The sequence below is a fragment of the Carettochelys insculpta genome, chromosome 12, assembly GCF_033958435.1.
Source record: "Carettochelys insculpta isolate YL-2023 chromosome 12, ASM3395843v1, whole genome shotgun sequence".
Lineage (NCBI taxonomy): Eukaryota > Metazoa > Chordata > Testudines > Carettochelyidae > Carettochelys > Carettochelys insculpta.
In genome coordinates, this window is record NC_134148.1 from 26877897 (window position 1) to 26902633 (window position 24737).

General features: G+C 44.5%; 1 protein-coding gene across 1 annotated transcript in view; it reads left to right on the forward strand.

The window, feature by feature from the left end:
* The window catches only part of WHAMM (WASP homolog associated with actin, golgi membranes and microtubules), a 28399-nt gene extending 6767 nt beyond the window's left edge, over window positions 1-21632 (forward strand). The window contains exons 2-10 of the mRNA XM_075006561.1: window positions 99-272; window positions 2211-2361; window positions 3243-3412; window positions 5807-5972; window positions 7323-7510; window positions 11052-11138; window positions 11225-11320; window positions 15063-15510; window positions 19544-21632. Of these exons, the coding sequence (XP_074862662.1) occupies window positions 99-272; window positions 2211-2361; window positions 3243-3412; window positions 5807-5972; window positions 7323-7510; window positions 11052-11138; window positions 11225-11320; window positions 15063-15510; window positions 19544-19839 (1776 nt within the window). The 3' untranslated portion in view covers window positions 19840-21632. The remainder of the gene's footprint in view (window positions 1-98; window positions 273-2210; window positions 2362-3242; window positions 3413-5806; window positions 5973-7322; window positions 7511-11051; window positions 11139-11224; window positions 11321-15062; window positions 15511-19543) is intronic.
* Window positions 21633-24737: the final 3105 nt, after the last annotated feature.

Genomic DNA, 24737 nt, shown 5'->3' on the forward strand with positions numbered 1-24737 from the left:
CAGGCCTTCAGACATAGCCAAGCTGCTGCTCCTGTCCACTCCTGAGAAATGAGCACATCCTACAGCTAATGCTAACTTACAACCCTTTTATCCCCTAGGTTCTACACAAGCATAAAGATGCAGACACAATGGTGGCTTTAATGAAAGTTTATGAAGAAGAAGATGACACTTATCAGGAATTAGTTACCATGGCAACACAATTCTACCAATATTTACTGCAGCCATTTAGAGATATGCGAGAACTGGCAACATTATACAGACTGGAAATCCTGGTAGGTTTCCCTTTAAAAGACTTCACTCTCTGGCATGCGATACCCTCCACCTGCCTCTAGTGCTCTGAAGCATGTCCAAGATTTACATTTACTGGCATTATTTCCCAAGTTCATCAAACTTGTGAGTAATGTGATTAAAACATGAAAAAATTGAAGTTAATGCTAACCTGTGGTTGTCAGTAGCCTCTGTAAGATCCATGTGGTGGTAAAGGCTTGAATAACATCCACTGGCTTCAAGCCAGCTTTATTTTAAATGCTTGGTGGGTTTTTTTTTTAAAGCAAAAAAACTTCTGCACCGTCCTTTTTTCCTGGTATTCTGAGTTTCTAGGGACTTTAGCAACAAAAGAACTTTCAAGAGGACTTTATTCACTTTTGAAAATTCCAGCTGATGCCACTTTTTTTGTGGTTTTTGCATTAGGTGTACACTGAAATTGTATTATGCTGTTTAAAGAGACAGCCATGCTTTGCTTTGCTTTTTCTTTTTAATACGCTGTTATTAAAGAAGTGTTAAAATTATGTGCTGGGTGAAACTAACAGAAGCAAAGTAATGCTGTCTTAAGGCTGTAGTGTTATGGTCAATTCACCCTACTGGGCCTGCAAATTGAAAGTCTTAAGATCAATGCCCAAGTTTTGTTTTATTAACTGTGAAATAAGTGGAGGCTGCCTCTAACAGATCAAACTCTGAACATTTTTTGTTCCATTTAAGTTAAAATATTAAATGGAATACTGAAGTAGATTTCAATTGTTTTTAAAGTATTTTCAGGTTCTACAACTCATGCTTTTCCTCTGCCAATTTTGTGGATTTTACAAATGCACTTTCTTTCTTCTTAATACTTTATCCCGTGTTGCTATGTGAGAGATCCTCACAAATGGAGAAGAATGCAAAGTGCTGTGAAATGCCTGAAGTAAACTCATGAAGAAAAAAGAGGCACTGGCTGGGGGGGTGTTGTCTTTAGGGAGGGGCTGGAGTTGAGGGCTTGGGACTGGGACAGAGGTTGGTGGAATGTAAGGCGGGGGGTGCAGGCTCAGTGCTGGGGCTGTGGGGGACAAGAGAGGGGCTCTAGATTTGGGGAGGGGCTTAGAACTGGGGGTTGGTATGCAAGAGGGGTACAGTCTCTGGGCTGGGGATCAGAATGTGGTACAGGCTCTGAGCTAGGGGATGGGGTTGGGGTTGAGGGTTTGCGGTACAGGGGAGTACTCAGGGAGGGGAGCTCAAGGTGAGGCAAGGGGTTGGGGCTCAGGCTTACCTGGGTGGCTGCTGGGGATGGCAAGGAGGGGCCCCTTTTCACCAGCCATAGCAGCCCAGTGCTCAGGCTGGCAGGGAGTTCCCCCACTACCACCATGGCAATACCCTGCTGGGGCCAGTGGGGAGGGCTCCTTCCCACCAGCCAGGGCAGCTTCAGTGCTTGAGGAGAGATATCTCTTCCCACTGCAGCTCTGAGCCCCTATGCAGGGCTTAATGGAAAGCTGCACAGCCATGCAGCTGAGGGGGAAACTTATTTCTCAGTCCACTTCCTGGCATCGTGAAATAACTTTTGTTGACAGAAGGCAGTTGCAGTGCAGTGACCTTTGAGAATGCTGGCTGCAACTGTTACAGGACAGAATATATTTGAGTTTTTCTTGATCGCAGAGAAACCTTTTTAGCCAGAAGTAATTTTTAAGCTGAAGGTTAACCCTACTTTCAGAAAAAAAATCACCCATTGTTTTCTTCTAACTAGCAATGCTCAAGCCATTGTTAAAGAACAAAGGTGACTATGACAATGAGAACAAAAAGTAGGACAGCTTCAATTAATAGTAGTGACTCACTTTCCTCCAGTAGAAGGAGAGGTCACGACAGCCGTCATGCCCTACCTTGGGGCAATTTTGGCTGCATCGTACAGGCTGAGATACAGCACTGTCAGGATTGACGTTTGGTTAAAGAATAACGTCGTTTTGTAGAAGTCTTTACAGATGGATAAGCTGGGCCCTAAACGAATAGAAGCCTTGCAGAGAGAGGCAGAAGACTGGACTAAGCAGGCTGAAGAAGCAGTGTGCTCCATTCAGGACATCACTGTGAGCTACTTCAAAGAAACTGCAAAGGCGCTGGCAGGTAATGAGGGAAAACTTACTGAAGAGTTCACTGTAAGGCACATAAGACCTAGCACCTAAAGTCTGTGCACCTCCTCTCACCTGCAGATCCTGGGGCCTGCATGCAGCTGGGCCAACAGCCACCCGGGCAAGGTGGGAGGGGGAGCCCAACTCTGCACTCCCAGAAGGGGTGGGGCCTAGGACACCAGCCCTTAGTGTTGCTCAGATTGCAGCGCTGGGCACGCCCTGCTCCCTCAGCACCAGTGAGGTGATGCAGCAGTTCAAAAGGACCCAGAGCTCTGGCTGCTGCTGCTGCCAAAGTAGCAGTTCAAAGATGGGCCGAGCTCTGGCCCCCTTTGAAACACCAGGCCCCAGGGCAACTGACCTTTTGCCTCTCCTTCCCCTCACCCCCATAGCAGTGGGCCCACCCACATGAACCAGCCTCCAGCATAAGTAATGAAAACTTGCACCAGTTTTACTAAAGGGGTTTAACCCTCACCATTGGTTAAAGAAGAGCAAGCTTGTGTGCAGGCTGGGCCTGAGATTTACGGCCGACGAGGCTCTCAACAAACACCACCTCAAATATAAGTTACTCTCATTGTTGTGGTGCAAACTGTTCAGGATTTCGTCCTGTTAATTAAATCAGAGAATTCAATGTTGAATTGAATTGTGCACACCGTGGAACTTGCAACCAAAACGTTAGATCTTTATTTATAATACAGTGATTTTGGGCCTTCTAGTCCCGTGATTTCAAAATAGTTCACAACCGACAGGTCAAAGTAATTCCCTCACAATATGTAATAGCAGGCAGTGTTCACTGGTGCTCCGCTTTCAGGCAGACCTGAAGAAGTTCTTAGTGCCTCAGCTTTTGTGATACTTTGTTACAATCCTTTAATCTGGCAGCAATGCACAAACAGATGGAACAAGATCAGAAGAGGTTTGGCCATACTGCCTGGGCTTCTGCATCTCCAAGACTAGAAAACCTGAAGTATATGTTAGCCAAAGAGACTCTTCAGCACATGAGAGCTCAAGAACTGTGCCTGAATCACAAGAGAGCTGCCATCCGGAAAAATGTAAGGCCTTAGCAAGCAATGACTCAAATTTTTTTCTGTGACTCCAATGTAAGGGCCACATGCAAAGCCCACTGTAGTCTGTGGGATTTGTTCAGTGTCAAAAGACCCTGCACACTGTTTCCGCAGAGGGGTGAAATGTTGAGCTCAATGGTAAAAAAAAAAAAAAATTGGGAAGAAAAAATTCTTTGTTTAAAAAAATCCCAAACCAGCCAGACTTTCCTTAAACAAATTTGTGTGTGGAGGGAAAGCCTCCCCTTCCACTCCCCACCCCCCTAACTTAATTTGGCAATTTTTAGTTTTTGCAAACAAGTGAAACACAAAAAGCTCCTCTCTCACTTTTGATGCTTTTGTTTTAAATTACTACTCCCCCATCAAATTTACATGGGATGGGGAAGAGAGGAATGCTGAGGAAAAAAATTACAAAATGAAGTGTTGTTTACAGCTTTTTAAAATAATTTTCACTTTGCACTGTTACCTCTGAGAAGTAAGGTTTTTCAGAAAGAAAGGAATCACTTATAGGCTGTGTCTACACTTACAAAAAACTTTGAAATGGCCATGCTAATGGCCAAATCGAAGAATACTAGTGAGGCACGGAAATGAATATTCAGCGCCTCATTAGCATGCTGCTGGCTGCGGCACTTGGAAAGTGACACAGTTTGCCTATATAGGGGTCCTTTTCGAAAGGACCCTGCCAACATCGAAATCCACTTATTCCTATCAGCTGCCTTGAGGAAAAAGTTCTTAACTGTCAGGGTGGTCAAACACTGGAATACATTGCCTAGGGAGGTTGTGGAATTTCCATCTCTGGAGATATTTGAGAACAGGTTAGATAAATGTCTGTCTATCAGAGATGGTCTAGACATTATTTTGGTCCTGCCATGAGGGCAGGGGCTGGACTCGATGACCTCTTGATGTCCCTTCCAGTCCTAGTATTCTGTCATTCTATGAAAAGGACCCTCGTGTAGCAGGTGAGCGAATCGTGGCACTTTCAAAGTGCCGCGGCCGAAGGCATGCCAGTGAGGTGCTCAATATTCATTTCAGTGCCTCATTAGCATTCTTCCATTTGGCGATTAGCTTGGCCATTTCAAATTCTTTTGTAAGTGTAGATGTAGCCATAGTGATTCAGGATATATTAACTTTAAATAGAATCACAGAATACTAGAACTGGAAGGGACTTCAAGAGGTCATCAAGTCCAGTCCCTTCCCTGCCTCACGGCAGGACCAGGCACCGTCTATATCATCCCTGTTAGATATTTATTCAACCTGTTCTTAAATATCTCCAATGACGGAGATTCTACATCCACCCTAGGCAATTTATTCCAGTACTTAACCACTCAGAGTTAGGAGGTTTTTCCTAATGTCCAACCTAAACCTCTCTTGCTTTAATTTAAGCCCATTGCGTCTTGTCCTATCATCAGAGGCTAAGGAGAGTAATTTTTCTCCTTCCTCCTTGTAACACCCTTTTAGGTACTTGAAAGCTGCTATCATGTCCCCTCTCAGCCTTCTCTTTTCCAGACTAAACAAACCCAGTTCTTTTAATTTTCTCTCATAGGTCATGTTTTCTAAACCTTTAATCATTTAATCAGTCGTGTCCCATAGATGCACGAACTAAGGAGCTGTGTTTAGTAGGTATTACAGTTAATGTGTTAACAAAAACAAAACATATATGAAAAAACAATGAAGAGTCTTACTAAACATCCCTTAATTGCTCGTCATTCAGTCTCTTGAAACTGGTGATGTCATTTCTCTAGCTCTCCAGTTGCCATAGAGAGTTGTCTTGGAAAAAACAAGATTTTTAATTACAAATGGAGGGAAAAAATGCTTAGGAGGGGTGGGATTGTTTTAGCTATATAATAAGATTACAGGATTGTCACTGTGTCCTTCTGAAACCTAAAATGTCTTTTAAGTCAGTGTGAAGCAATGGAAACAGCTAAAAAGATGGCTGAGAGCTCTATTTGTTTAGAATATGCCAAAATCAATCATCCCTGGGATTTGTGGTTTGTTACAATCCAATTTTTAAGTTCTTAGCCATTTTCAATTCTTTTGCACATGACGTGACACATTGCATCCATGCACCAGCATTGGCTTCCAGCTACTAGTTTATTATAATACACTGCACACCATTTTCAGGTGGCCGTCATTCATTCATAAATAAGTGCCAGAAAACAGGACACAGCTGTGTCTCATGTCTCGCTTTTGCTCACCGCCCTCAGAAATACCTGTCTGTCCTTAGCTGAAATGGCTGCGTAGTCAGTCTGGTGTTTTGACTCCTGCTGTTTCCATCTGCGTGTAATGTTGGTGTAGAAAGCTAACTGTGGAGTCTGCCTAGGTGGGAAAGAGTCTGTGAATTTTCCTGATTCTTTTTTTTTTTTTCTCTCGTTTGGAAACCTGCAGATGGAAAATCTTGATGAACAAGAGGAGAATGCAGCTCTAGTAGAGAAGCTGGAATTAGAGTATTATGAAACCCAGTTGGAATTGTATGATGTTCAATTTGAGATACTTAAACATGAAGAAATGTTGCTTATTACACAGCTGGAAACTTTACGGAGACAGATAAAAGGTAAGAGAGAAGATCATCATTTAAAGACAAGCATAAAGCCAAATGTTGTAACAAAGAGGTGCACACAGCCTATAAAGAAGTAGATCACCCTTAATAAGCTCCTAATCTTAAAGAGTATTGCTGGATTTTCTTGGTGCTGAAACAACTTTTGATTTGTTGCCTTACTAAGTAAAGTTGGTAACACTTTGATAAATGGACCGTAAGGGCCACAAACTTATCTTAACTGCCTCTGGGGGGTGCGTATGCATCTGTTTTGCACATATAAAATGAGTAACATCTGCATGTGTGTCTCTGCCTGGTCCTACAATTACCTGACTTGTACATACAAACTGATGTGTCTGCAGGTACTGTGATACAAAGAGACCCATTAACAATTGGGTGTTCACACTGAAAGTATTGAACTGCAGCAGAATTGTGGTAAAGTTGCAAAACGCACAATATTTAAAACAAAAAGAAGTGATAATACTTTGATGCTTAAGTCCTGAACAAAACTGGTGGCAGATTTTGCTGGACCCTTAATAAGAGGGTGGGAGCTTGGCTCTGGGTCACTGGCGGGGGTGAGGCCTCGGGCGGAAGGGGTGGGACTGGGCGCTAGCCTTCCCCTTGCAGTGCCACCTGGAACATACCACCCTTGGGCTCCAGAAGACATTTAAAAGTGCCTGGGACTTCCAGCTGCTGCTGCTACTGTGGTAGCAGTGGCTGCATCTGCAAGCCCTGAGCCCTTTAAATCACCAGGCCTGAGAGGAAGCTTTTCCCTTTACCCTCTCTGTCCCCTGCTCCCCTCTCAGCAGCCCTGTTACTGATGCATTCTTGTTGCTTTTCTGAATTACTGTATATGTGTGACACATAGTGTTAATCATTTCTCGTATTCATGCTAGTCCATATTAAGTGTGCTCCATTATTTGTAAGTACAGCATCAGGTTGAACCAATGTTGTCCATTGTTGCCCAATAATAAAACGGCTTAGTGTTAGTCTTATAACACTTGTCAGTTTGCCAAAAGACTCCAGTCACTGAATACAAAAAGTGATACAGTTCTTATTTAAAAAACAAACAAACAAACAAAAAGAAAACCATTTTAAATAGAAACTGAGTGGTGGCCAGTGTGGGAGCATACGCTTGAACCTGCAGACATGAGTAACTTTACTCATGTGAGTAAAAGTGACGTGCGCGTAAATGTTTGTAGGATCAAGCTGAGCATGTGTAAGAGTAACCTGCTTTGTTTATTTATCTAACAGCTTGCTTATAGGCTTCAGTGGCTTCTCAGATATTGTTAGCTCTTGGAAGTATTTAAACATTTAAGGAGCTCTGGAGTTGGCTGTTCTTTGTTTAAATGCCGGCTGCCTTTCTAGAGAAACAGGATGAAGTTGTTTACTATGACACCTGTGAAAATCCTGAAGAGTTCCACCTCATTGAGCAGACACTGGGACAGCATTGTTCCTGCCCATCTGAAGTCAAAAACCTGAGCCTGAAGACTCAGCGGCTGGAGGCTAAACGTGGGACAATCTGTGCAAGACGAGCCTATCTCAGGAACAAAAAAGTAAATGTCCTCCTGGAGCTGTGCCCTTTCTTTGGCTCATGCCATGAATCCTGCTGGCTGAGGCATTGCTGAAAAGCAATGAGAGAAGCTTTGAGAGCAGTATATAATGGGCCTAAGCTGCATCAAGGGAGGTTTAGGTTGGACATTTGGAAAAACTACCCATCAGAGGGTTAAACACTGGAATAAATTGCCTAGGGAGGTTGTGTCATCTGCATCACTGGCGATATTTAAGAGCAGGTTAGACAGACACCTATCAGGGATATTCTAGACCAGGGGTCAGCAACCCACTGCAACCCAAGAGTGGCACATGAGACGATTTTCATCGGCATGCGAGGAGGGAGGTCAGCCCTGCCCCTTCTCCCCCATGCAGCCATGAGCTTGCTCAAAGCCTTGATATCCGTGGCTTAATGAAAGACCAGCTAATGCCACCAACCACGGCCTAAACAGTAAAGCTCTGCTTCTTTATTCGTTTATTAATGAAACTCTTGTAAGTAGGACTATTAATGACTTTAAAAAGTATCACTAGCCCTTGGACTGCACGTAGAAGTCAAAGGTCAAATGTTGGCACTCCACCCAGAAAAGGTTGCCAATCCCTGGTCTAGACAATGCTTGGTCCTGGCATGAGGGCAGAGGACCAGACTCGCTGCCTTTTTGAGGTCCCTTCCAGTTCTAGTGTTCTGTCATCCTGTACAGGACAGTATGTGATTAGGTACTGGGCCTCATCAGGAGCAAGGGGTTTGAGACAGCTTTTGCTCCCCTGATCCTGGGTCAACTGTGGGATGGTCTCCCATGATACATTAGAGTTGCTCTAATTTACACTGGTTGCTGGTGACCCCAGGGCATTGATAAACACACCGGGTTACTAGAGTTCAGTGAAGTCCCAGCCAGATCCCTTGCAAGCAGCTGGAAGGAGTTAAGAGTACAGGCTAAGAGCAGCAATGCTGGCTCTGTATCATCTGGCTCTTTATCACCAGAGGGTCCTCCGACATGGGGGAGAATTCTACCTTGGCTGGCTATCCTGGGTTTAGGGTTGCTTGGGCCTGGCAGCATGGCAGAAAGCAGCCAAAGCACAGGAGAGAATCCAGCTCAGAGTGCAGAAGGCTGCAGGTAGAAACAACAAATGCAGCAGAGTGGTTCCTTCTTTACCTTTGAGGGCAATGGTCATTCAGAAGGGAGTTGCTGCTGCAAAGCTGTCCAGCTGTTTCCTTTTAGTGGGTATTTGTATTAGTTGCAGGGAGGGCAACCCAGTGGAAAGACAATAAGATCACAGGTGGCCCTTGCAGCCCACAAAGTTTGCTGGGATGCCTTGAATTCATTTACACCCATGTAACCAGACTGAACTAAATTCAGAATACAGAGTTTGGCCTCTTTCTCCAGCTTCCTCCTCCCAATAAGCTTTCCTAGCAGAGTAAGGAGAATCTGATTGGAGATACATTGGTGCGATAATTTCTCTTCAGTAACACACATACCTTGAGGTCATTGACAGAATGCCCTATTCCATTCAAATGTTGACTAACTGGTTTGTGGATCTGGAGTGTTTTGATGTCTGTTTTGTGCCCGTTGACCCTTTGTCTAAGGGAGTTAGAAGTCTGTCCAACATACAAAGCATCTGGGGATTGTTGGCACATGATGGCATATATGATGTTAGTAGAGGAGCATGAGAAAGTGCCCGTGATTCTGTGAGTAACCTGGTTAGGTCCAGTGATGGTATTTCCAGAGAAGATATGTGGACAAAGCTGGTAGCGGGCTTTGTTGCAGGGAAAGGTTCCAGGACTGGTGTTCCTGGGGTATAGACTGTGGCTGTTAGTAAGGATCCTCATGAGGTTGGGAGGTTGTCTGTAGGAGAGAACAGGCATGTCACCCAGGGCCTTCTGGAGTGTAGCATCCTGATTAAGAATAGGTTGTAGGTCTTTAATAATTCTTTGCAGTGGTCTGAGTTGAGGGCTGTAAGAGATGACCAGTGGTGTTCTGTTCTTGGCTTTTTTGGGCCGATCTTGGAGTAGCTGGTCTCTGGGTATGCGTCTGGCCCTGTCAATTTGTTTTTTTACTTCTCCTGGTGGGTAATTCAGGTTTATGAATATTTGGTAAAGTTCTTGTAGTTTTTGGTCTCTGTCAGTTGGATCAGAGCAAATGCGATTGTATCTAAGACCTTGACTGTAAATAATGGATCTAGTCATGTGTGCAGGATGGAAACTAGAAGGGTGTAGATAAGTATAGCTATCAATAGGTTTTCGGTACAGTGAGGTACTGATCAGGCCATCCTTGATTAGTACTGTAGTGTCCAGGAAATGTATCTCTTGCATGTTGTAATCAAGGCATAAGTTGATGGTGGGGTGTAGATTGTTAAAAAGTCTCTGTGGAATTCTTCTAGAGCCTCTGTACCATGGGTCCAAATCATAAAGATGTCATCAATGTATCTTAACAGGGGACGAGAGCTGAGGAATCTTTGTTCCAGGTCAGCCATAAATATATTAGCATATTGTGGGGCCATGCGGGTGCCCATAGCAGTTCCTCTAATCTGGAGGTATAAATTGTCCCCAAAATGGAAATGATTGTGTGTGAGAACAAAGTTACAGAGGTCAGACACCAGGTTGGCTGTGGTGGCATCAGGGATGGTGTTCTAACTAACTTCAGGATTAGGCACTACATCAAAGTAGCCAGCAGAGAGTCTTCACAAATTTTCCCTTACTTCAAAGTAGGGAGCCCAACTTCAAAGTCCTTACTCCATTCCCGGGAACAGAGTAGTGCCCTCCTCCGAAGTTTAATTTCGAAGTAGTGTGTGTGTAGATGCTCAACTTCAAAGTTATTTTTGTAGTGTAGACAAAGCCTACCTGTTATTTCACCTTGAAGCCAAACGCCAGCTGATTTGTGAATGTCTGCTTACCAGATGGATGAAATCCTTCATGTGGACAGTGACAAATAAGTGGCTGAATGGTGACTCAGGCAGAAAACGACACCTGTGTCTTCTCTCACCTTTTCCTGCTGCAGAGTTTTGTGCTGTGAAATGTTTCCCTGTTGGCTGTTTCATGCTTCATCTATAATCTTATATATAAGAAATACTGGAGGGTGGAAAGAGGGAGAAATAAAGTGCTGGGGGATAGAGGCAGTTTCCATGTAACTCAGTGTCCACTTGCTTCCCTGTGTCTCTTTCCTCACATCTCTTCCCTCCTCCTGGCTGAGGCTGACTCTTCAGAGCTCATAGGTGCTGTTTTTCAATGTATTGTGGAGGGTGGGGGGAGAGCAATGTCAGATGCCCCCTGGCACAAAAGGCTGAACATCTTCCTCTGTAGCGTTCCTAAGCCCAGAGGGTAGCAAAAGACTAAGATCCTGCTCCAAAGTCCAATGAATCAGTGCACAGATTCCTACAGACTTCCATTTTTAGGGCCTGCTGCACTGTGTGTTGAACTTAGAATTCCTAGGTGGCAGGACAAAGCAAGGCCACTCTGCAGCAAATTTTTTGGCTGCTTTAATAGTCCAGATTCACACAGGCCCTTTTCAACAGAACAAACTAAGGTTTGCATGCATTGTGCTGTTCCATCAGGATCAGTGCGAAGAGAGCCGCCGGCTTAGACTACAGGAGGCCCAGGAAAGCATAAAACATTTCCATCAGCATCACAGCATCCAGCTAGTGAGTACAAGACAGAAATATTTTCCTGCTGAAATTGCAGCAGACCATTGGCATGCACATGTTTACTGGCTTGTCTTTAAATGCAGAAAAGAGACAAGAAGAAAGATGAAGAGAAGAAGAAAAAAGCTTGGATCAGCCAGGAACGGCAGAAGACATTGGAGAGGCTCAAAACATTCAAAGAGGCGAGTACTGTAAATAACACGTTGACATTTTGAAAAAGGCATAGGACTATGATGATGCCATGTGAGTAGTAGGATGAATTTGAGTGTGGGGGCTGGGGAAAGGGAGAAGGGTCCTTCCACTTAAATGTTGTTTAGTCTCTCGTCCTTTACAGTACTCTTTAAATATCATTAAGCCGCTTTTTGAACACTACTGTGAGCTGTGGTACTTTCCCCCAGAGAGGTAAGAGTAGTACTGCAGTGGCTTTTGCTCATGGCAAAAAGAATTTAACAGCTTTTTCTTCTCTTCCCTACCTATCCCCTAAGACCACTCCCAGTCACTGACCTGGATCTTTGCTTAAGGAATAGCCTTATAATTGTCTTCAGATACTTTCTCTGAGGGAAGGGTTAAGGTGCCCTCGTGAGGCAGGTGACATTCCATACATGCCAAGGTGTACTTGGCAAAGTGGAGACCTAACCCTTAGCAAAGACACTAAAGTTGATACAGTCAAGGAGAATTCAGGTGTTAAGAAATGAAGAAGTGTGGCACTTACACATCTCACTGTGTTTGGCTTTTATGTTCAGATGTGCCCATATGCCAGATTGTATGGATGCACTGACCACACAAAAGTGGACATGTGAGTGTGAGAATCTGGATGAAAATATCTTGTGTCTCTTGTGATGACCACAATTGATGTAGGACACATCTGAAACTATAAATATTTCCTATTTTCTGTAACTCTATTCTGTTCAATGACTAGTGTGCAGAACCACAATAAAGTGTTCTAAGACTGAGTTATAGGTTCAGGACTTCTAAACCCTGGCTTTCAGTGTTTAAATGGAAACAATGAGAGAAGAACATGTCTGTAGGTTAAGGAGTAGCTGATCTTTAGAATTTCTGGCCATTGAATTCTGAGTGAAATCATAAAAAATGAATCCATCGTGATCCATGAAGAATAAAACATACTTATGTATGTATACACACACATTCGTGCAGTTAAGAGCGAACTGAGGTGCATCTCAGTTTGGTTTTGGTTTTCGGTTTTGTTTTTTGCTTAAGAAAGCTAATTAAGTGTTCCTTTTCTTGTAAGGACCTGAAATCTCATCTTCCAGATGGATAGGTTTTATGTAACCACAGACAAAGAGAAAATTGTCTTCCCCATTTTGCAAATCTGATTGTTTAATTAGAATGCATGGACCATACTCCTTTCCGCCACTTGTGGGAGGCTAGGCAGGAAATCCAGGCTGTGTGTCTAATTTAAGCCATACTCCTTTTAAAACTGTAAGCATGTCTGCCTTTTTAAAAAAACAGGAAAGAGAAAAAATCCCTTTTGTGGTACACATATTAGTTTCCATAGCAAAGATTTTGCTATCAGCAGGGTTTTTGTAGTCCACTTGTCTAAATTGTCACAAGGTTGAGAGAAGAGGGCCAGGGAATCTGTGACGAACACTGGCATTGTAAAGCAGCATTTCTCAACCTTTCCAGACCCGTTTCAGGAGTCTGATTTGTCTTGCAAGATACACCTCACTTAAAAACTATTTGACTATAAAGTCAGACATTAAAAATACAAAAGCATCGCAGCACACTGTTACTGACAAATTGCCGACTTTCTCATTTTGACCATATAGTTATAAAATAAATGTATTAGAATATAAATATGGTACTTACATATCAATGCATCATGTATTGAGCAGCATAAACCAGTCATTGTTTGTATGAAATTTTAGTTTGTACCGACTTCACTGGTGCTTTTTATGTAGCAGGTTAAAAAACTAAGCAACTATCTAGATGAGTTTAGCACTCCCTGGGGTATTTCTACATACCTCCAGGAATGCATACACCTCTGGTTGAGAACACTTTGTAAAGGGACACAGCATCATTAAAGTCAAGACGGCAGACCCACCCTCAGGCTGCATCTACACATGCCGCTTTTTCTGGATGCGTCATGGTAATGAGCAGCTCAGAAGATGCTAATAAGGCGCAGATGTAAATTTCCCGTGCCTCATTAACATATGGCATGCAATTCAGAGTCCAGAAGAACCTCTTCCGGACTTCAAAATACACATGCATATGCATATGCATGGCCTGCAGGAATTTTCTGGAAGGAAACTCACCTTTCGGAAGCCCCCTCTTACTCGTAATTGCTTTTCAGAAGATCTCCAGGGGCTGCACATGCCTACATGATTCGGACTCAATCACATGGCCATATGTTAATGAGGTGGGTGAAATGTACATCTGTGCCTCATTAGCATCTTGCAGACTGCTTGTTACAGCATGTGTAGACGCAGCCTGAGAGCAGTCCCACCTGCTAAGGCTTACTATGTCAATGGCAACCACGTTTGTCCTTTAATCACATCTCTCCTTTATCCCACAGTGCGACAAATCAAAAACCAAGGTTCTTTTCTTGTACGTGGCTCATGGGACTGGTATTGATGCCTGCAGGCGAGCTTTTCCTTGGATGGGGACCAGGCTAGAGGAAAACTGTCATGGAATGGGATTTTCCTAATACTGAACCATTAGCATCATTTAAAAATACGGTTAAATGGATGCTCATAAAGAGGGGGCAGTTAGGAAGGCTTGACCTTATCTGACCCATTAGAACTGCCTGTTTAATTCTGTTCCCACAACAGAACAAATACTTCACTACTCTTCTGTCTAAACTAAATACTTGGAACCAGAAATGTTAACCGTTAACCAGTCAATTGGTAAGCCTCTCCCTAAATGGATGAGGCTTACTGGTTACAATTAGCAGGTGGGGCCTGGAGCAGCCCAGATGTAGGAAGGGAGCTGCTCTGTCTCACAGGTCCCACCACAGACAAGGAACACTCCAGCCCAGCCAGAGCAACCCTCGTCCATGGTGAGCCTGGCTCAGAAGAACTGTGGGCAAGGGCACTCCAGCCTGGCCAGAGCAGCCCCTGTCTGTCGTGCGTGGCTTCTACAGCCTGGCCTGCAGCTCCCACACCCATGTAATCTGTTAATTGGTTAAATTTAACAGTTAACCAGTTAACTAATTAAATGGGATTTTACATCCATATTTGTGAGCAGCCTGCCTGATTAAAGTTCCTTATGTATGCAGTGAACTGAGAGAAAAAAATCCATTAAGAAAGAAGATTCAAGTTTTGGGCTGTTCTGAAGACTAAGGGCAGGGACGTGGTTTTGAGACATCCCTTGATAGTCTTTAAATCAGTGGTTCCCAACTTTTTCACTCGCGTGGACCCCCAGTCATCCCTCCAAAGCCCATTCTAGTCACCCTGTACACTTCATTAAATGAAAAAGAAAAAACTCAGCTAATTAACAAATAGACGTTCCACTTGTGGATGCTTCACTCTGCTCATCAGCCTCCTTTTTCTTCAGCCAGTCTGATTTCAGCCAACAATCCATGGTGAATGTAGGGCTAATGTTTGTATGCATTTGTCACAATCGTTTTGTGACAGAAAAGCGCCACAGCAGATTTTTGGACAGCAATTAATGACATTATTGGAAGATATTAATTTAAAAATAATGATTGATTGTAACTTTGTGGTTTATTTAAAACTTATTTTCTATGATCATATTTATTTCTTCCCCTACCCCCACCCCACAGACCCCTTGTAATACCCTCACGAACCCCAAGTTGGGAAGTACTGCTTTAAATCAGTTTGCTTGGCTTCTCTCACTTGAGCAAGCAATGTAAGTCTTTGCCCCTTGAGCTCTGTGTGCCTTTGCACTCCTGTTTTTACCAACATGAGGAGGATGTTAATTCCTGGCTTTTCATTTTCTTTGCAGAAGTGTCCAGCTGAGTTTGTGCTGAAAACGTCTCGGTCACAGCCTCACAGCCCTAAGCAAGTGCAAGATATTTCCCGTCAGACTCCAGCGTTGTCCTCTCAGCCTGCATCAATAATTAGCCCATCCCCTAAGCAGCGGAAAAGCACTCGGCCCGCACAAGCCAGAAGTTTAAAAGCAGCACGTGGGAATATTCCTGCAGACATCTCAGTTCAGATTTTCGTTCCTGCTGGTGACCCAAAGCACCAAAAGCACAGTGAGGGGCTTTTGCCGCCACCACCGCCGCCACCACCACCACCTCTGCCCTTGCCAGTCTGCCAGCCTCTGCCCTTAAAGATACCAGTGACAACCAAAGATCAGCTGCTTCCCCTCAACAGTGAAGGCTCTACTGAAAATGCTGCAACACAGAGACGAGAAGACTCATCCAAAAGATCTGTAAATAATTATTCAGGTAAATACACTAATGCTGACTGATCTTTTCCTCCTCTTTGGTGTTCTGACCTCTCGCCCAACCTCTGGGAGTACAGAATGCTGTTGCAGGAGAAGCAGTCTGCTCCATACCTATGCTCTCTGCTGGGGTCTAGAAAAATCTTCAATAACTCTGCACCCAGAGACAAGGGCCATTAGCACTGACCTTTCCATGAACCAGATGTCAATATGTGCGTTTCTCCTGCACTTTCCAACACAGCCCACCATTTTCAGCCATGACTGGTGATTTTGAGGCATCTCAAAGGGAACTGACGTTCAAAGGACAGGTGCTCAATGTTTTCTGGAAAGTACTGTCAAGAGTAGAGCCCCCAAGATCACTAGTTATGTGGAAGTGACATTGGCTCTAGATTACCAATTTTTAAAAGCTAAGGTAAACAATTATTGCCAGCTCTGCAGCTCAAATATAGCAATCCGTATTCTGCACCTGTTCCTGCCTTTCTTGTGAAACCAGACCCCCACTGACTTGTGCAGAGTGGTTTTTGGAGCTCCAGAGGCACTTTTAGCATTGTACTGTGGGCAGAAGCTTTTTCTCCTGAACAAACTCTTGCCATAATCTTAGGAGAAAGAATGTGTGTGCTACCATTTGTGACACAAAACTCAGGCAGCATAGGGTAGGTTTGTGCTCAGAGGAATCCTGCACTTTAATATTTATACTGTGTGAATGTTTACTGTGCTCTGATGTTACCCAAACTGTGTGATTCTGGTATACCGGGTTTGTGTGATCAGATAAGATATGTTTGGCTTCCAGGCCAGAGTTACTATTCAAACTGCTCCCAGGATCTGAAAATCAATTCCAGGTAGTTCACTGATGACAGGAAAAGTTCCCACAGCCCAGGCTCTTTTCTGTGTGACACCATTGTCCCTTTGTTGGGCTTGCACAAGCAAGTCCACCAACAGAAGGGGGACAAAGTGGACAACTGCCTTGTGGTCTGGTGATTGTAAAGGGCCAGGGATTTGCAGCAGCACCTGGAGCTCTGGGTCCTTTAGCTCACCACTGAAGCAGGCTCTCTGGGCAGCTCTAAGGTCTGGCTGAGGGCCAGCATGGTCTGCTTCAGGTGCACTGAGGGCTTGCTGCCCTGGCCCTGCCCTTTCCCTGAGCACAGGTCTGCCCTCCCCACCCCCAGCTTTCTCAGGGGCCCGGCTTAGGCATTGACTCCCCTGTGCACTGGTGTAAGCAAAGGCTGACTTTTGCCATTGGAACTTTAACACTTCTTATACATGTATGAGAATAGCAAGCAGCAAATCTTCCATAACTGTGTTGGCTGCCTCTGGAGAACAGACTTTCTTGTGTCACTATAGTACAGGGGTCAGCAACCTTTCTGAGGCGGAGTGCTGAAATTTGACCTTTTGACCTCTATGTATGGTCCGAGTTCTAGTGATAGTTTGTAAAGTCACTAATAGTCTAACTTACAACAGCTTCATAAATAAATAAATGAAGGTGCAGAGCTTTTCATTTAGGCTGTGGTTGTTAGCATTAGCTGGTCTTTTGTTAAGCCACAGGCGGCATGGCTTTGAGCAAGCTCCCGGCTGCATGGGGGAGGAGGGGCGGGGCTGAGCTCCTGCCCTGCATGCCAGAGAAAATCGACTCATATACTGCTCTTGGCACAAGCGCCAGGGGTTGCTGACCCCTGTTATACTAAGTAGACGTGATATTCTGAGTACCCGCCTGGGAACAGGTGTAGGAAGAAAGACAGCAATTCTCAGAGCAGCACTGCATTTTGAGAGAAGTAATTCCTTAAATGTGGTACACACATTTCCTTTTTTACAATATTTGCAATACATCTGTCCAGCCAGTGTAATCCCTCAGTTCACCAGAGGCAGGACTGCCTGCTCAGGGTCTTCAGTTCTTCCAAAGTGCTGTGAAAAGGAGGCTAGCTGCCAGTCAGTAGACCTGCAGGGCAAGACTTCAGTCAGCAAGGCCATGGGATAAGCGCTGCCCAGGATGCCTGTGGCCGTGGGTGACATCAATAACTGCACATAAGAGCAGAATTTTAATCTCTTTCTATAGGAACTGTTTTGCAAGAATCATTCACTGCTTATAAGAATGCTCTATTATTTTTGGATAAACAAAGCCTTGGGTTTTCCAGCTTTAACCATTCAGAACTACACATTCTAATATTCCCAAACATGAAAATGGAGAAAAGTTGTAGCTTAGAAGTTTTTTAATCTTGGATTTCTTTTTTTTAAACCAGCATTTTAATTGCTGTAATAGCATCCAGATAAACACCAGGGTTCTCATAAGGTCTCACTAAGGTACCCTGAAGCAACTTGTTTATGAAACTCCACTTAACATGTACAATAGGCTTACAAAGAGTCTTAATGTGGAAGGTTTTCATAGAATATATTCTCATTTTGGCAGAGTACAGTAGTCTGGTAGTTTGGTATACAGCGCATCTGGTATTTGGATTCTCACAAATTAGCTCAAATATTATTGTACTTTTCCTTTTAAAATGCTAAAGTTAAACGAGCACCTGTCTAAAAGGCCTTTGATATCAAGGAGCGTGCCTTCATCTTCAGAGGGAAGTTAAATTTCATTTAGAAAGGTGTATGTTCAGTAAAATTAGTTGTTGCTGATTCCTTACCTGGCATCTGCAGTTCAGCGTGCCAAAGGACTGCACAGAGTTCAGTATTGTGTTTCAGCCTCAGTACAGTGTGTGAAGAATTAGTCATGCAGCCTTCACTGAAGTGCACATGAAACAGCATTCCCGACTGTGAGCAGCTCAGCAGAGGGCATGGGCCTATTGATGTAGGAAGACTGCCTCTCTTCACTGCTAGACAAGGTGACCTCCTCCTCACTGACTGAATCGGAGGTCATCAACAAAGAGTCCAACAAAAAAAGTGAAACACGAGCTGATTCCTGAGTACTAAAAACCAGGAGAGAAGTATGTAGTCAGAGGCTCACACAGTGTGGAGTTTCTGAGACTCTTAAATGCTGAGTGTTTTCTTTGAAACTTAAACTATGTTTTCACTAATAACAAGCAGTCCTGCAGCACCTTAGAGACTAACAAATAAACTGGGTCATGAGCTTTCCTGGGTAGGACCCGCTTCCGCAGATGAAAATGGAGTAGAAGAATAGAACCCAGGGGATTATATAGCGGGGAAGGATTACCTGTCAATAGTGGGACCAGTTGATGAAGTAAATTAAGCAGGATGTGTCCCATTCATGCAAACATCAAAGGTAGGGAAATTGCCCTTGCAACGTAGAAGATAATTAAGATAGTTCAGGCCAAGGTTAAATGTGTCAAATTTGTAAATGAATTCCAATTCAGATGTCTTCACCTGTAATCTTTTGGTAAAATTCTTCTGTGGAACAATGGCTACTTTTAAATCCATTATTGAATGCCCAAGGAAGTTAAAGTGTTCCCCTACAGGTTTATGTCTATTTCAGTTTTCACTGAGACATGCCTTATTTTCAAAATGAAGATAAAAAGATCTCTGCTTGCCTAGAACAAGATCTGGCTCCCACCAAAATCAAGGGCTATACTCTTACCGACTTCACAAGTATGAGAGGGCTGTGCCCTTATGCAGTTCCCGTCCCCTTTTCATTTTTGTCTTCTTTGAGGGAAAATACAATTGGTCGTCACAGCAGGCATCTAAGCAAGCAAGGGAAAGCTAGAGTGATTGTAATACAGAATGTGTTGTAGCTTTTTTGTGTTCAGACGTAGTTTTCTAAACACGTGTAGACATGTAAAACTTATGAAAAATGCACCCTGCTTTGTGTGTAATTACTTCTCAAGCACAGTGCACAGCCCTGTGTCCTGAGAAAGGGGGCTAGATACTCAGCTCAAGAGCTTTCGTTGACGAATTCCAAATATCGTGAGTAACGTGGTTGAAGCCTGGAACAATCTATGCTAGACCTGACAATAGTTTTCCTTCAATTTCTGCTAAAGGAAAAAGAAAACAATGTAAACACTCTGCCAGGCTTTCATACCCCACCCTCTAGCTATTTTTGTCCTTTCCTTCTGAGACTAATAATTTGATTTGGTCTGTCATAGGATCCATGGATGAAGTTTTGGCTTCTTTAAAACGTGGTGAAGTTCTTCTTCGTAAAGTGGAACAGCCCAGTATGTCACCTCCAAATACCTCTGTAAACGACAGCATCCTCTCTGCTATAAGGCAAGGAGTTAAGCTAAGGAAAGTGAATCAAGATCCCAAGAAAGATATTAGTAAAGGCTCCGACAGTGAACTGGAGAGAAGCATAAAGGCAGCCATCCAGAGAATTAATAAAGTGTCGGCTGACTCTGAAGAGGATGAAAATGGTGATCACAATAATGGCGAGTGGGACAGTTAACTGATTTAGACCAAGAGCCGTACTGACTGGAATATTTTTTGTCTGTTTGTACATGCTCAGAGCTGTGTTCTGTCTTTGAAATATGAAGAGGTATGTGCAGACATGCATGGGAGGAGTAATCCTCTGGTATTGCAGAAACTCCTGTATCTTATTCTGAACAGCCCTGTTGATTCTTTGCACAGAAGTTAAGTATTTTTTGTTGTTACAGGCAAAACGTGTTTAAAATAATCGTGTCCAAAAGAAATTTAACAATCACCACAACACGCACACTCCCCCCCGCCCCTGGCAAACTGCTGGTGATTCACCAGAGCTGCTGAGGCTGGACATGCCTCCTCTGCTGCCACTACATGCTTGTCCCACCAAGAGCTGAGGCATGTGCGCTGAGCATGTGCCACGTGTGAAGCACTGACAAGCTGCTTCACCACACCGTGGCGTTCAGTTCGTCGCCTGTGGTGAACAGAAAGCGTATAGTAGGGTCTTGACATTCACGTTCAGAACCCTCGTGAATGTTGATTTTCTCGAATGTGGAACAGGGGTGGAGCTCAGAGCCCTGGGAAGCGGCAGCTGCCAGCACTCCTGCTCTGGAGCCCCAGGGAAGCAGCAGCTGCCGGTGCTCTGGGCCCCAGGACCTTGAGGAACCCCGGGCAGCTGCTGGTGCTTCTGGCCCCAAAGTCCCTGGGACGCAAGGCTACTTGAGAATAATTGAATTTGTGAATGTCAAGACCCTACCGTATTGGAAACAGTGGGTTTAAAATATATTCTCATGGATTAACAAGAGATTCTGTCACACCCAGATAGACTCTTCAGTGTAGTTACCTGGAGCTAAATCCAGGAACACAATCTTCAGATTACTTTGCGGTGCTCTACTGTCTACGGCAGAGTCAATAAGCAAGTTACCACAAATGTTTTTAGTAATAAAAATTAACAGAAAATCTACTTCAGACTTAAAAAAAACCCTGGTATTGAAAAGGTAAAATCAAATTCAGAAAGTTCATTTTACAGCAATTTGAAAGTCCTCACATTGTTATTTCCAAAGTGTGTTTTCCTTGAACTCTGTATTGCCCATAGGACAGATTACACTCAATGGTTTGTTAATCAGGGCTTTGAGGCTCATTAGTAAACAATTTACCATGCCATTGTAAAGCCTGCCTTATGGACAGGCGCAGTATTCATGTGACGAGGGATGTTCGCTATTGAAATAAGCACTACTGTATTAAATTACTGAAAGTTTGTTTCAGTTGTGAGCGAGAAAATAATGTGCTTTCGAACTTACATGATCGTGCTTTTTAACATTTAAAGTGTTTTCAAGCCCAGTGTTTTTAATTCGGCAGCAGTCATAGTGAATTGCTGGTGTAGGAGAGGATGCCAAAATATTTTATGTACTGCATTTCCTGGGATCCAGAAGTGATGGATACAGCACTGATATACAAATCTAATTTTCTCCACAGAGAAGTGTATGTGTGCTCATAATTTTATAATATTTCAGACAGCCTGTTAATAAGTGGCAAATATTTACATTCTGCCTGGATCCCAACTATTAAAAAATACAGCTAACCTGTATTTATAGATCCTATTATGTCTTGGGTTGATGGTGATACATTTAAATGAATTACATTTTGTTCTTAGGATTTATATTGGCCCTTGATTTAAAAACAAGCAAACAAACAAAAACCAAAAAATAACTCAAACTACAGCTGGGATGTTGTTTATTCTCATTTTAAAACTATCAATAGTTTGGTATTCATTACCGATTCCTTACTACAGGTCGAACCTTAAATACTGGGGCTGTCTTGTCTGGTGATAGTGGACCATGGATGTTCCTGGACTAGAACGTCCCAGGAGTTAGGCAGCAGGAGGCCCTGTGGCTGGGAGCCCTACTGGGGCCAGCGGCAGTTGGGCCAGTCAGCAAGGAGTCTGGGCAGGGCTGGCAGCCTGGGCAGGATGCTAGCTGGAGGGGAAGCCAGAATTGACCTCCCCTAGTTGGGCAAGTTTCTTTGTGTGGGACCAGTTTGGTCCGAAGGATGTCAGGGCAGGAAGGTCCAACCTGTATCTTCAATGCAAACCTTCAAGCCAACACCTCAAAAATCTTGACAAGTGTCTTTTTGTATTAAGAGGCACCCTTTTCAGCAATTGTGCTCTGCCTTAATAGGGGCAGCTCGATGCCCTTGCTCTCAAAGAATCTTCTGTTGTGATTTGTCAGCGAGTGTGGAAGGATGAACCTTAACTCCTTTTGCAGTGGAGAGTGGTGATGTAGATCTGAACAGGAGCCACAGCACCACGTTAATGGAAGCTGTTGACAGTTCAGCAAGGCAAAACTAATGCAAGCGGGGCTGAGCAGGGGAATGGAAGCTTCAAACACGAATGTTAAGGGAGGAGAAGGCTGAAGATGTGTAGAGTTTCATACACCTCTTGCATTTTTCAAAAAATTCTTAGAATCCAGGTTGTGTCTAAAAGACCATTTACAAAATGTGACGATTTTGTAAAAAGTTGCAAGTGTTGGAGTTGTAGTCCATTATGCTCTAGGAAGGTCCAAATCTGGGTTTTCTTTCTTCTGTGACAGAAGAGTTGTTAAGATCAGAAGTCTTGCTGCAGCCAACCTCCGGAGCCTTGTGGGTGGGCCTGGGTACGTTTTCATCAGGGCTGAGGCATCATACAACTGCAAGAGAGGCTGGCTGTGGGTAGCGTTTGTGATGTGTGTTAAGCTGAAGTGGGTCTTTGCACATGAAAGTTTGTGCTCCAAAAAATCTGTTAGTCTATGAGGTGCCACAGGACTTCCTGTTCTTGAGGTTGGTCTTAGCTATTAGTCTCTAGAACGTATTGGGCCTGGAATGCCATAGTAATCACTTTGGCAGGCCCTTGTACTTTCCTTGTACCAGATGAAGATCAAGGCTTTCTGAATCATTTATTACCACCAGTAGTGTTGAAAACACGCAGGAGAGAGCGAGCCACCATTTATATCCACCTTCATCTGACTACAGTAAAGCAACATTAAGAGCAGGGCCAAGTTCTTCAGTCACATGGTTTATTTGCTGAAACATGCAACAAGTTTTTGGAGGGGACTTAGCTAGAAGGTTTATAAATGGTGCCTCAGTGGTTAAGGCTCTCACTGTCGGAAAGCTGGGTTCAAGTCCTGCCACATCATCTGTAGAAGGGTGGGGAAACTTAGATCTCCCACATTCCAGGAGAAAACCCTGGTCACTGGCGTGTGGATATCCTGGGCAGGGGGAAGGGTGCTCTTCCGCTCTCTCCTGTTGAAGCTGGTCTCTTGCATGTAAATATTCTTGAAAGTCCAGGTTGTCCTTGAATCCCCACACCCTTGGGGGTGTTCTACTCATGAAGCTATTGCATAAGTCTTAGAATTTTTCCTGCCGCCAGGGCTGTTTGTTGTCATTCTTTGTTGCCATTCAGTCACTCAAGCAGTCACTTCTTACACAGTTCCCTCCCTGTCAGACTGCCCCCGTGTAGCAACTGTGAATTATGTCCAGATGCTGCAGTTCTGTTCTTTCTGGAGGGCAATCACAGTAGAAATCAAAAAGCTGATGACTGTTTTGCAATCTACTGCTGAAAGCACTAAGCATTATTATTTAGAAAACCATTATTATTTAGAAAAAAAAGAGTTCCGTGAAAATACTGCAAATAATGAAACAGCCTGTATGTAGCATTTCTCTATGGTTTATCAGTCCCATTGGCTCGAGTAAAGCCCTACTGCTTAGAGGCCTTCTGCATGTTCTCTGAGGCTGCCCTTTTCTCCACTGAGGAAATCCAGCTGCTCCCGGGAAAGGCATTTAATGCATGCCTTGCAGAGAGGCAGATGCTGGCCCCAGTAGCCGGCCACTTTGCACAGCGTAGGGGGCACAGCAGGCAGGGTGCCTGCTTTCAGGTCCTGCGAGGCAACAGGATGTTGGCAGGCCAGGGCCGAACGTTTGGGGAGGTCAGAGCCAGTCTATGGGCTATATTTTGCCTGCCCTTGGACATAACCCAGCTGCCAGCTGTGGCCCCTGAATCACCAAGCCCTGGTGCTACCAGCAAGGCAGAAGCCCTGAGCCCATGGGCAGAGCTGGGGACATGGCGGTGGTGCTTCCCGCCCCCAACAACCGAATCATAAGAGCACTGCACACGCAGCCCCTCGTCACCCCTGCACAGACAGTCACACCTGCCTGCACACAGCTGTGCAGAGCCCTCACGCGGGGCTATCAAATATTTGTAAGCTACGCCACCCCATTTTTGAAGTGTAATTGTTCGTGACCTTCTCCAACCCAGACAGGCTGAGCGGCCTGCTGAGGTGAGTTGAGGGTGGAGGAGGTACACGCGCCCCAGCCTGTACTGGGTCGAGCTGGCTCAAGACTTACTGGTTCCTGCACCTCCCCTCCCCCAAATACAAGCCAAACTCAGTCTATGCCCAAAGCCCCATGGCTGAACCTTCGCCCCCTCCCCCACCACTGGGCCCTGACATTTTAAATAGCAGGTGGTGGGTAGGCCTCAGAAGGAAAACGGTTGAAAACTTCTAGCCTAATGGGCAGAGCTGCTCAGCACACTCCAGGGGCAGGAGTCCGGAAGGGGTGGGAAGACTGTTGAGCCCCTGCCAAGGGCTGGCTGTGGAGCGATCAGCCCAGAAGTCACTACCGCCCCTCCCAGCCACACCAGAGCCTTCTCCATGCCTACACTGCATGGGCCCCCCCTGGGCAGCACCCTGGTCCACAGGGTCTTAGGCTTCCCCAGGGCACCAGTCCAGCCAGTGGCAGGAGCAGGAGGAAGGAGCCTGATGGCCAGACTGTGGGTGAGCTAAGCACAATGACAAGGGACTGAGTCTTGGCACAGTGTCGGGAGTGGGATGTGCTCTGCTGGGGGCAATATGGAGGAGCAGAGAGGCTCGGGAGCAGGCAAATCAGGGAGAGGCA